Genomic DNA, 12,153 nt, shown 5'->3' on the forward strand with positions numbered 1-12,153 from the left:
GACTACTGATCGATTTCAGATTTATTGTTTCTGTTTCACATACTATTTTTATAAAATGGCCTGCAATAAATAGTATATACACTACTGATAAAAGTTTGGGGTCAGGAATATTTTTTTTATATTTTTTAAAGAAATCTCTTGTGCTCACCAGGCCTGCATTTATGTAAAAACAGTAATACTGTGAAATATTATTGTAATATAAAATACCTGTTTTCTATGTTAATATCATTTAAAATGTAATTTATTCCTGTGATCAAAGCTGAATTTTCAGCATCATTACTCCAGTCTTCAGTGTCACATGATCCTTCAGAAATCATTCTAATATACTGATTTGGTGCTCAATAAACATATCTTATTATAATCAATTTTATTTTACCATGATACATTTTTCAGGATTCTTTAATGAATAGAAAGTTCTTTAACATTATAAAGGATCAATTTAATGCATCTTGCTACTGAATGTTAGTGTACTGTGCAGTAAGCAAGTATTGATCTTAAATTATCTAACTGATCTCCTTTTTAACCCGATGGCATTCTGACAAGACAAAATACTCCAAACACAAGCCCACATGCTCACTCACCTTTTTAAGTGAAATTTCAGGTATTTGAGAACACTTCTGGAGGCGGGGCTAAATGTGCAGCACATGCAGGCTATGACTCGCCAGCCACTAATGTGTGCGGGGCCAGCAGGCTTCGGGTGGTGTGCTGTCTGTTTGATGAGCTGGCAGAAGAGCTCATCTCTTAGGGGCCGTAGGTCATGCGCCGTCTGCAGGAGCCCCTGGATGTGAGGGATGGGACTGGCTTCGGCCTCAAGCTGATGAAGAACATTGAAGATCTTGAGGGCCTCAGCCTGCAGCGTGCCGTAGTTTCTCCCTTTGTCAGCTAAAAACATGAGTGATTATTACCGTTAGTTTGTATTAGAACATATATGTCAAGTCACATTTATTTATATAGCGCTTTATGCAATACAGACAGTTACAAAGCAGCTAAAACAGGAAAATAACACTGTCGAAAAAACAATGTTGCAAAGTTCAATAAAATATAGTTCAGCTAAAATACAGCAGCTCTACAGAAGACAGTGTCAATGTTGATTCAATTCAGTTCAATAACAGTGTGAATGTTCATTAGTTATGAATCAAACTCAGTTCAACTATAAAGAAGCTCTATTCAGCTAAAGTCAGTTCAATGTTGATTCAGTTCAGCTCAATAAGTGTTCAAGTTGCAGAGTTCATCAATAATGAGAAAAAAAATGTATTCAGCTATAAAGCAGCTCTGCACAAGACAATTATCATTATCTAGCTCAAATTAGTTCAAGTTTTGTTCTCATCCAGTAGTTTCAGTTTAGTCAAATTGATAATAATACTGAATATTAAGTGTATTTTAAATGTGTGTGTGTGCGTTTCACTCACAGCTGTGCTGTGCATCTCCATAGGGTAAAGGCAGGAGGGCAGTATGTAGAGGGTGGTGTGTGTAACGCAGTATTGGGTTCCTCTTGTAGATCTGATCCACCACCTCTGAATTCAGACAGTTCTCCTGAAAACAAACAATAACAACAGCATTTCAATAAATTGATGTTAAAAAACATAAATGCATATACACTTGTGTGCGTGTTACCTTGATGTCCTGTATAAGTTGCTGTGTGTGTGTATCCATGAGCGGTTTGCTGTCGATGCCGGTCTGCACAGCGTTGGCCCATCGACTAGCCTCCGTCTGCAGCTTAGAGTACAGCCTGTATGAATGCTTACGACCAAACACGCTCACGTTCCAGTAGCCTAGGAGCACACAAATATAGTATAGAGTCTGATGAAGATGTAAATGTTTGTTGGTATACTCTACTGTTTATGTGCATGCATGTGTGTGTGTGTTTACCGGTCTCTTTGAAGACTCTCTCATCGGGAACGATTACGGAGCAGAGGCTGTTAAGCACTAAAGAGCCCAGTTTAAGAGCGTTTCTCTCTGAGCTTTTATAATAATCCACAGAATTGTGAGTCAGCACAAACCAGCGCTTCTTCAGCTTAAGATTCCCACGACTGCTGCCCCGAATCTCTTTATACAACCAACCTGGAAACCAAAACAGAGAAACAGACAGAGAGAGATTTGACATATTTTCACATATTTTAAAATTCAGTTTGTAGTTCAAGGCATCCTGACATGGTGGTGTTGATTTGAAAGTGAACATTATAACATGTTATTGTGATCTAAGCCATCTTTTCAATTCACTCCAAACACTAAATAACCATCTTAAAAATTAACCATCAAGTATGTAATACATATTACATATAATTAATATGAATTATCCTTAATGTTCCATATCAAATCAATTAGGGTCATTCCGTTATTTTGTTCATATTTTTTTCTGAAGAAAAGCATTCAATGTGTCAAATTCTTAAATAATCAGAATAAAAAATACAATCCTGTTATTATCTAACAAAAACACCTATAAAGTTTTTCGTTCATCCAGCTTTACTCTAATTCTATGACTGACTAGGAAGAGTGACGAAACATCCCCATACAATGAGAAATAACTAATGTACAAATAATCTACAGACAATCCATTAACAACTGAGCATGGCTTTTGATTTGTGCGAGCAGGTGACCTCTCACCCCTGATGATGAACTCCTGTCCTTGCACACGTGTGTCTCCTTTCGTGCGTTGGAGCAACGTAATCCAGTGATGCATTTCTTCTGCTGACTCAGCCATGCAATGTAGAACACGATGGGCAGTAATTATAACGAAGGCATTTGGCCTGGATAGAGAGAAAATGCAAAAAACATTTTAAATATGTTATTGTCTACATGATAACGCAACTGTATTGTTTTTCTCAGAGAAAAAATAAAATGGTTATTGTGAAATTAGGTTTAAACATTTACATTCATTTCGCAGATGCCTCTATCCAAAGCCTTATTACAAATGAGGAACATTGCAAACTGTGATAGAGTCAACAATATACAGTACATGGTACACAAGTTCAGTAAAATAAAATAAAAGTCACAATGTGAAATATAAATTCATAATTACAAAATTTTGCAACTGAGAAAGTCACAATTGTTAGATATAAAGCCGCAATTACAAGAAATTAGTTTTAAAAAATGTAAAAAATAAATGAAAAAATAGTATATAATATAATAATATAAGATATATTATATATAATGTAAAATAATAGCAATATTTAAAGAAAGGTCAATAATACAAGTGCAGATCACCAATCCACTAAACTGCCTTTTAAAGGTTTTGTTTCAAAAGCAACAAGACAGATAGAGGACAGTGTGTGTGTGTTTACCTTTCTGGGTTGTCAGAGGCGCATACAGAATCAATCATTCCCACATCCAATGTGCCCTATGAATAAAACAAACATCTTTTCTAAATATCTTATGAATTGTCTGCAAATTTGTGTGTGGTCCTGGTAAACCCTATGTTGTGATGACCAAATTTATCCAAAAAGACAGTAATACCAGTCATTTTTGACCTAGTGGGGACAATTTTTTGGTCCCAATAAGGAAAATAAATTATGTTTTCTGAAAATTTTAAAATGCAGAGAGATTTCTGTGAGTGTTGTGTTTAGGGTTAATGGATAGATTATACAGTTTGTACAGAATAAAAATCATTATATCTATGGAAAGTCCCCAAAAAACGTGTGTGTGTGTGTGTGTGTGTGTCTAATACTTACCACAGCATTCTGAGGATTTGCTTGTTCATCATGCATCTCTCGAATTTCCTGTTCTGTCGACATGTGCACCTGACTTAACACGCTAAACCAATGACTGCACACAACACACAGAGAATAATTAAACACCTCAATTCAATGGTTTTATATATTTACTAAGTAAACATCAAGGCTTAAAGCACGCAGGATTAAAAAACACAAATAATAACCACACTAACCTGGAATCCTCTGCAGTTTCTGCAACAAGGTGGTATGTTCTTCCTGGCATAACAATGTCAATCCCATTCTCCTTCCCTGTTACATCAATGATCTCTCTAATAAAACAACACAAAAACAACAGGTCAAGTCACCTTCATTTATATAGAGCTTCATACATTACAGATAGTTTCAAAGCAGCTTTACAGTTACAAACAGGAAAGTAATGATCAATGATGCAAACAGAATTAAACATTTCCTGTAAAGCAACTCTAAAAAAGACAACAGTGTCATTATTCAGCTGAAGCCAATTCAGTGTAGATTCGAGAGAAAGATAAATAAACAAATACATTTTTTTTGTCTTTTTGCTGTATTTGTATGTGCTATTAGTATTTTTGATTGATAGGTTAAGCCCTTTAAAAGTGTCAAGAATAATGAGGCAATAGAGAATGACCATAGCTCTCCAGATCTAGTGTCACACTGATTGTGACTGAACCTGAAACCTTTGTGTACTGAACTAACTTCCTGAGGTCTTACTTAGCTTCGTGCATGTCCAGCATGCCTTTCATCCGCTCCTCTGTGTCGTTCTCGTAGTAGATGAGTTTGCTCTGTCGCAGGACGAACCAGCGGCGTCTCCAGTTGCGACGAGAGAGTGTGGAGGATCCTCCGCCCTTCTTCAGCAGCCAGCCCTGTTTGAGAGCCTCTTGTCTGCTCCTGAACCACAGAAATGTTTCATCCTTGAGCACACACCAGCGACGCTTCCAGGCGTTCAACAGGCCACCTGCAACACACATCCAGGCACATTCAAGCTATTAAAAGCCATAAAATCTTCCAAGCAAATTCAATTTTTGTCCTAATCAGATACCGCTGCCACAAATAGTTATGGTTAAGATTTTCTAATGAGTTGCACTGGGTAGCCCCGCCCACTGAAATCTGATTGGTCAAAATCCTGCTCCACGAACATTAAACAATTTTAGAGTAAATTTAAACTTAAATTTCCAAAAAGTATCAAGTTATCAAAACTAAGTCTGAATTGAGTTTGAGCATTTAAGTTACCTTCAGAAATATTTGGAAAAGATGAAAAAGTGATTTAAATTTCATTACGCTGTCTTGCAAGCATGTAATTAAGCAAACATAATAAAGGGGAGGTGTTGAGAGAAGAGTTGGCAGGCTATTTACCTTTAATATAAAGGAAGCTGTGGAAGTAGGGGAGAGTGACACAACTATAGACAGAATCCCGTCGGTAAGATGATTCATCGTCGGTGTCAAACCTTTCAAAGTCATCTTCACTGTCCTCAAACTGATGGAAAGAAACAGGGATACACAATCAGCAATTACATATAAACGAGCATTAACAGCACATGCTTTTAAAGTCATGAAATGACATTCACAACTCTTTTTCCTTCAGTAATGTTCGCAACCATTTAAAAGTTTGGGGTGAGTAAGATTCTTTAATGTTTTTGAAAGAAGTCTCCTATATTTACCATGAGATGTATTTAATGAAAACACTCAATTTTAGAATGATAGAAACAGTAATATTTTAATAATTTAAAATAACTTTTTTCTATTTATTTTCAAATGTAATTTATTCTTGTGATAGAAAGACATCAGAGCACCGTGAACATGCAAATGTGTTGTTAAATGACAATAATGTTTGGGAAACCCTGCTCTACAAAAAAAACCTTGAATCATTTAATGAATCTGATTCATCAACCATGCAGAATGTGTACGCAAAACTCACTGAAGATTGTGGCCCGTCTGAGCTGAAGCGGTACGCCCCGGAGCTGACACTGGTGCTGGTTGCAAAGGAGCTGCGATGGTCACGTGACCAGTGGTCATTGTGAGGTGGGAGGCTGGGAGGTCGCATGATGAGGCCTCCATCATAATCATCTGCATCATAATCTGAATCTTCATCGGGAGGGATTAGCTCCGCCTCTTCTTCCTGAACAGCGTGAGAGTAGGTGGAGCCACTGCTTGAGGGTGGAGCATGATAGGCTGAGGGCATGATGATAAGCGGGGCTAAGGGCGGGGGCATACGGTCATTAGCATAAGGATCCTCCTCAGAGGAATCATCGCTGGTGCGGATTCCACTGGTGCGCTGGCCGTCGGAGTGGCCGTGCTCGCTGGGATTAGGCGAGTCTTTAAACCCGTCATCCACTCCCAGACCTTCATCCACCTCATCTTCCTCACCTCTGGCTACCCCCTGCTGTGAGCCACTGGATCCCCCCAGCGAGCTCTCGATGTTACGCACGCACTCGTCGATCTCATCGAAGTTGAGCGATGTGAGGAACTGCTGCGCAGCCTTGCAGGCCTCTTCTTCCAGCCTGCGCAGCTCCTGATCACGCAGCCACTGCAGACGATGCAACGAATGCGTGGTTAGACTCTGCTCCTGAGCCTCTTTCTGTCGCCGCAGGCCTTCAATCTCACGCTCCAAACGCAAGATCTCCTCCACCTGTGATGCCTGGTTTGTTTCTCCTTCGAACACCTCGTCAAACACCTGCTCCGCCAGTGATTTCTCTGCTACTGGGCTCTCAGGAGGGTCATTCTCAAATGGGCTACTCTCTGGTACAATACTGTTCTCTGGTGTGGTACTCTCAGGTAATACATTTTGAATCTGCTCATTTTTCATTTCTTCCTTTATTCTTCGAGCCTCCTCTGCCTGCATAGAAAAGACTGCGTTACCCAACAAGCAATATAAACTGAATGTCACTTGAGTTGGTTGTGTTTTGAAATCTGCTTTTAAACTAAAAACTAAAGTGGTGGATGGATGGATGGATGGATGGATAGATAGATTTTGATTTCCACTAACCGCTTGTGCCAGGAGCTCCAATTCCATGCACTGTCTCTCTCTGACAAATAAGCATCACAAGAAGATCAGAAACTAACATTATAAACACAAACATAGGTATAATAATACAGGCTATTGTCCCACCTCTCTAGTGCCTCCTGTTCTTCTCTTCGTCTCCTTTCCTCTTCTTCCCTCTTCCTCTTCTCCTCTAGAAGGTGAATGTAGAGCCGTCGTGCCCTTTGCCCTCTGAGCCTCTTCTGTAGGGTGATGGTGGCCCAGCGCATTGTCTGGAAACGCCGGCGCCAAAACAGTGCACGGTAGTTTTTCTGAATGACAACAATGCACTGCAACAGCCGCCTGTATTGCAACCTATAACCAGCAGAGGGCAGAGAGAGAAACAGAGGGTGTACATTAGAGTTGACACCAAGCGTGAGTAAGTTTATGTGCATTTGCATGTGTAAGTGTGTTTACCGTGCTCTATAACCCAATATATGAGCTTGGATAATTGAAGCCGCTTTGAGCACTTCTGTTTCTCTTTGTTTCTCTAACCGCAGCTCCAAACTCTCTCTCATAAACACCTACAAAAATACAACCAATGAAAAGCCATCATTTACACTCATCATGATGGATCTAGAGTATAAAACCAATAAATTATTAGGTTTAGATCCAAGCATCTTTCAAACTGCTTCACTTTCACAAAAGCTTGCATCAAATTTTTCCAATTGCTTATGCACCACCCTATTCAGTATTCTTGATAGCTGATGCATTAAAAAAATGAATGGAAACATTTTAGGTTAAAATTTTACATGAATGGAGAGAATGGGAGGACGTATATCTTAGGTTACCTGTTAACTTGGGTTGACAGTTAGCAAAGTGATGATTAAATTGTGTTGTGAAGAACTTTCCAAAAGTATTTTGTGTCAGCTATCAACACAGTCACACATTTCAAAGAACATGATGTTTCTCACCTTGGTTTTTCCCAGCTGCCATTCAGCACTGCTGTTGTCATAGATCTGCAGCAGAAGGAAGCACCGCCCCTTGATGTCATCTGATAAAGCCAAGCCCCTCATCAACACATAGTATCTGGCAAAAACAAAATAAAACAGTGATTGAACTGTCCTGCAAAGGTGGTTCACAATAAATCCTTTTATTTTCATGGGGACAGAACAATGCAAAATTATGATACATTTTGTGACCAAAAATTGGGAACAGTTTTGTTGCACATCCACCTGTGAGTATTTTAGACGAATCCAATTACACACATATCAAACTGACCGGTCTCTTTCCACAGGCTAAAAATGGATCTTACTTTTATATGCCAATATTGCATTCAACTCTGTGCCCATGTATCCACTATATGATTACCATACTGCAGGAAATGCAGTAAAAACAGAAAGCAAGCAGTAATAGCACAATGTTAATTCTGGGTGTCAAACAGTGTGAGTTTAGTGAATAAGACGCATTCTATTAAAAGTGTTATTTGCATAGAAAGGAGGACTGTTTGGACTGAAAAGAATGGCAATGACTTCATTTAACTATGGCTAAAGAGGTGTCGGAAAACCTTAACCTTTAAATAAAAATCCCCTTTGCATTATCATTTGATAAAAATGATGGAATGGAACATTTTCAGAATTAATTTTCAGTAGGAATATGCGAGGTTATAGTTTTTGGTGCACAAACCTGGAACAGAAATCACTGAACGTTCTCCTGACTGGAAACCCAGAACGTCTGATTTTAACCGTCTCCAACATCCCAGAATATCTCAGCTGGTTGAGGACTACAGACTGCTCAAACTGATCGGGCATCTGCGAAAGAGAGTGACAGAGACATTTTAACAATTTAAAATCACCACATTTGCTCCATTTAAAAAAGTGTTTCAGTTTCAGACAAGTTAGAGGTCATAAATCTAAATTAGCTAAATTAATTCCGCTTTCAAATATAGACTGGTTGAGTTTTGAGTGGATTCATTCTTCAAACACACTAAGTGGGCCATCATCACCCCCTCTCCCCCTGACCTCCGACCCTGTGTGGGGGTGAGGTCGGAAACGGGGCGCTGTGATCCCCGCTTCTAAATGTCATCTCTGTGGAAGGAGGAATGAACCAGAAGGACTGGCGAATGAAAGTGAGATGAAGAGATGAGTGGTGAATGAGCACTGTGAGAGGAAGGTCAATACCAACACACACACTCACACACACACTCACACTCACACAATCATTCATTATAGTTAGAGGCACATTAACATACTGATACATGCAGCACAAGTCACAGAAAGCAGACAGGATCAATGTCAGAGTACTTCATGGGGGGAGGGACAAAGTCTCTCTTTAATTGTCTCCCAGCAAAACAAATGCTAGCTACATATTACAAATATTAAAAGGATAGTTCACTCAAAACTGACAATTCTGTCATCATTTACTCATTATCATATTGTTCCAAAACCTGTATGACTTTATTTCTAAAGTGGGACACAAAAGAAGATATTCTGAAAAATGTATCAGTGTTTTTGTACATACAATGAAAGTTGTTTTGGACCACACTGACTTTTATTGTATGGGTAAAAACAGTCTTCAAAATATCTATGTTCTACAGAAGAAAGAAAGTCACAGGTTTGGAACGACACAAGTAAATGATGACAGAATTGTCATTTTTTGGGTGAACTATCCCTTTAAGAATGAAACCATGAGAACATAGCGAACAGTTTTCATAAATCTGTTCTTTAATAAGCAAAAGCTTCTTAATTATCCAACAGGTAAACAGATAGACAGCAGTCAGACATCTGGAAAAACTCTCAGCATCTGTCTAAACACCACTGTATCAGTTCTGTTCTTCTACATCAACAATGTAACTGGCTATTGGCTAAACGTTTAGTTTAATAATATATAAACTCGTCTCTTACTGTACAGAAAAGTGTCCTTTCTCATCCTGTGACCGTCGGCAGCTCTGAGTGAGTGTATGTTCACAACAAGCCAGAGATCAACTGGTCAGCTCACACACGTACACACCCCCCAACCCCTTCGCTCTCATTCACACACTGCTGGTTACCATGGAGATCAGACCCATGCTGGGCTAATTTGTGCTCAAGGGGGGAGGGGGGTGTTGGAGGGAAATGCATTGTGGGTAAAAAAGGGGCAGAAGCCACCCCAGCTGTTTACATTCAAATAAAGTGGGGGGACAGTGGATAGAGAGACATAGACATACAGCTGAAGTGAACTTGACAGAAAGACAGACATACAGACAAATATATAATGTCATACATAATTGTACATTCAAATTAATTAATTCATTCATTGGCTGTTTATATTTTAGAGAAGAATATTTTAATTTGTAATTAATTTTAAATATTTAGAGAAATAGAAAACAGATAATAGATGTCATATGTAAATTAGATCATTAAAAAAAATACATTTTAGTTAATCATTTAATTGTTTTTACTATATTAAGTCAAGCCAAATTTAGAGAAAAAGAAGAAAGAAAAAAAGAAGAAAAAAGAAAATTCACATCTAGTCAACGTTTTTGGTGACAAAAAAAATAAATAAAGAAAATTGACATCTGTTTGATTTCACTTGTATTTTCTTGAGGAATGATTTTTAAATAATTAATTTTGGATATAAGCAGACAAACGTTACACATAAGTAGCTGTAAATTATTTAGTCTTATTAAGTCATCATATTAGTTTTAACTGTTATAATAAATATTCTACATTATTAATTATTACATTATTTGTTAGCTTTCTATTTTGCTTTTATATATTTTATATATACTATATACTTGTGCCTTCTGCACGAGGCAACTGCATATTGATTTACTTCAGCATAGATTTGTTTATGCCCGATCTGAAAGCGACAGTAGAATGGAACAGAATTGATGTGTCCCATTAACACATCAATTCTGCACTGACCTCAAACAACTGAACAAAGAGGTACTACCAAACACAAAACACACATGTAGTCTGACATCTGCTATAGAGTTAATAGGCAGTCTGCTGAATGGCCTCGGGTCCAATGCAGTCGGAATAGAAAAGTGTGCAGAGCATGTGTGTGTGTGTCTCTCAAAGGAGTCTTAAATCTTCACACTGAGTTTATGATCTCCCTTTGTCACTACTGAATGAAAACACACAGAGATATACAGCCATACACAGAATCGCCATCTGATAGTGTGTGTGTGTCTAATTGGTGTGTATGTATTAGATGTCTGCACTTGAACCCGGCCCATAAACGTGACCAGATCCGACTGGCATTCTCAAAATAAACAAAACAACTCTGAAGTGATAATCTAAATTCATTTCAAACCTGAACCCAACATAAACCCAATGTTATACAAACTGACACAAAGTAGAAGACATCTAATGTTCATATGTTTGTGTCTGTGACACATACCTTGCTATTGTTGGGTTTAATGCAGCGTACAAAGAATGGATTGGAGGCACTAAGGGTGGACATCAGGGAGTGCAATGAATTCTGGGTAGATAGAAATAAATAATCTGTTACAAATAGTTTAAAACGATGTATACCAAATGCACTTACTGGGGGTTTCACAGACAAGGCTTACACTAGTCCTGGACTAAAATGCATGTTTTTGCTGTTTTAACTGAAAGCAACTTACTCTGACATTTCTTAAAATATGTCAGTGCCAATGTTGTGTCTCAAGATTCACTACCAGAAATGTTTTTTATAAGGCAGGTTTATAAAAGCTACTTAAATATCCTAATTGAACTAAGGCCCAATCCTAGCTTAGTTTAAGCCCTGTCTGTGAAACCAGCCCATAATATACTAATAAACACTTGATGTTTTAGGTTATTAGAAACAAACGTAAACATACAATCACTTGTTACACTTTTTAAAGTGTAAGAGTAAAAATTGCATCTTTACATTCACTTACATTTAAATGTAACTGTTGTTTACCTGTTCTAAAGCATTATGAGTTGTAGTTTCTTACCTTAAATTGGGAGCTAACTGTAGGTCTGCGATACTTTGAGCCACACTTGACTGTGTCCTGTCCAGTCCAGGTGTTCACTCGCTCAAAGAGATCATACACAAAATCCAACCTGAGAGAACAGGAACGTGTGAATACATGGCCTCATTGAGGACAGTTACACAACTGCATACAAACACACACACACCTGCTCTCCCTGAGTAAGTTGAGAATATCATCTCTGAATGTGTCTCTGTTCTTCTCCAGGATTCCTCTGACATCATACACAACCTGTAGACAAAAAGGCAGGATGTTAACAGAGACATGACACCTGCAATGCTGACGTTGACCAGCGTTGATTCTTTTCCCCCTCATTCTCCAGTATATACACCATAACACATGACAAGTGAATAGACTACAATTTTTATCTTTCTTTTCTCAAAATAAAACTTAAAACCACCACACCCTCTTATTAAAAATTGCAACATTTTCAATATATAAAAATTCTTTGTATTTCTTTGTATTTTACTGTGATCACCAACTTGGTGGCTGGTAACTGAGAGACCATATTGTATCAACAGTCTATTTAATCA

At 38.1% G+C, this 12,153-nt stretch overlaps 1 protein-coding gene across 2 annotated transcripts in view; it reads right to left on the reverse strand.

Annotated features, from left to right (window-relative positions):
* Window positions 1-12,153, reverse strand: part of myo10 (myosin X) — a 44,541-nt gene that overhangs the window by 4,375 nt on the left and 28,013 nt on the right. For both annotated transcript variants that reach the window (XM_079875292.1, XM_079875293.1), the window contains 19 exons: window positions 11,769-11,851; window positions 11,585-11,693; window positions 11,026-11,106; window positions 8,329-8,453; window positions 7,617-7,731; window positions 7,120-7,226; window positions 6,793-7,017; window positions 6,670-6,709; window positions 5,602-6,519; window positions 5,040-5,160; window positions 4,398-4,641; window positions 3,884-3,979; window positions 3,669-3,762; window positions 3,282-3,337; window positions 2,605-2,747; window positions 1,870-2,061; window positions 1,615-1,772; window positions 1,410-1,533; window positions 582-882 (listed from right to left, as the gene is read on the reverse strand). In XM_079875292.1, the coding sequence (XP_079731418.1) occupies window positions 582-882; window positions 1,410-1,533; window positions 1,615-1,772; window positions 1,870-2,061; window positions 2,605-2,747; window positions 3,282-3,337; window positions 3,669-3,762; window positions 3,884-3,979; window positions 4,398-4,641; window positions 5,040-5,160; window positions 5,602-6,519; window positions 6,670-6,709; window positions 6,793-7,017; window positions 7,120-7,226; window positions 7,617-7,731; window positions 8,329-8,453; window positions 11,026-11,106; window positions 11,585-11,693; window positions 11,769-11,851 (3,332 nt within the window). The remainder of the gene's footprint in view (window positions 1-581; window positions 883-1,409; window positions 1,534-1,614; window positions 1,773-1,869; window positions 2,062-2,604; window positions 2,748-3,281; window positions 3,338-3,668; window positions 3,763-3,883; window positions 3,980-4,397; window positions 4,642-5,039; window positions 5,161-5,601; window positions 6,520-6,669; window positions 6,710-6,792; window positions 7,018-7,119; window positions 7,227-7,616; window positions 7,732-8,328; window positions 8,454-11,025; window positions 11,107-11,584; window positions 11,694-11,768; window positions 11,852-12,153) is intronic.

Source organism: Squalius cephalus (genome assembly GCF_949319135.1).
Source record: "Squalius cephalus genome assembly, chromosome: 7".
NCBI classification, from domain to species: domain Eukaryota; kingdom Metazoa; phylum Chordata; class Actinopteri; order Cypriniformes; family Leuciscidae; genus Squalius; species Squalius cephalus.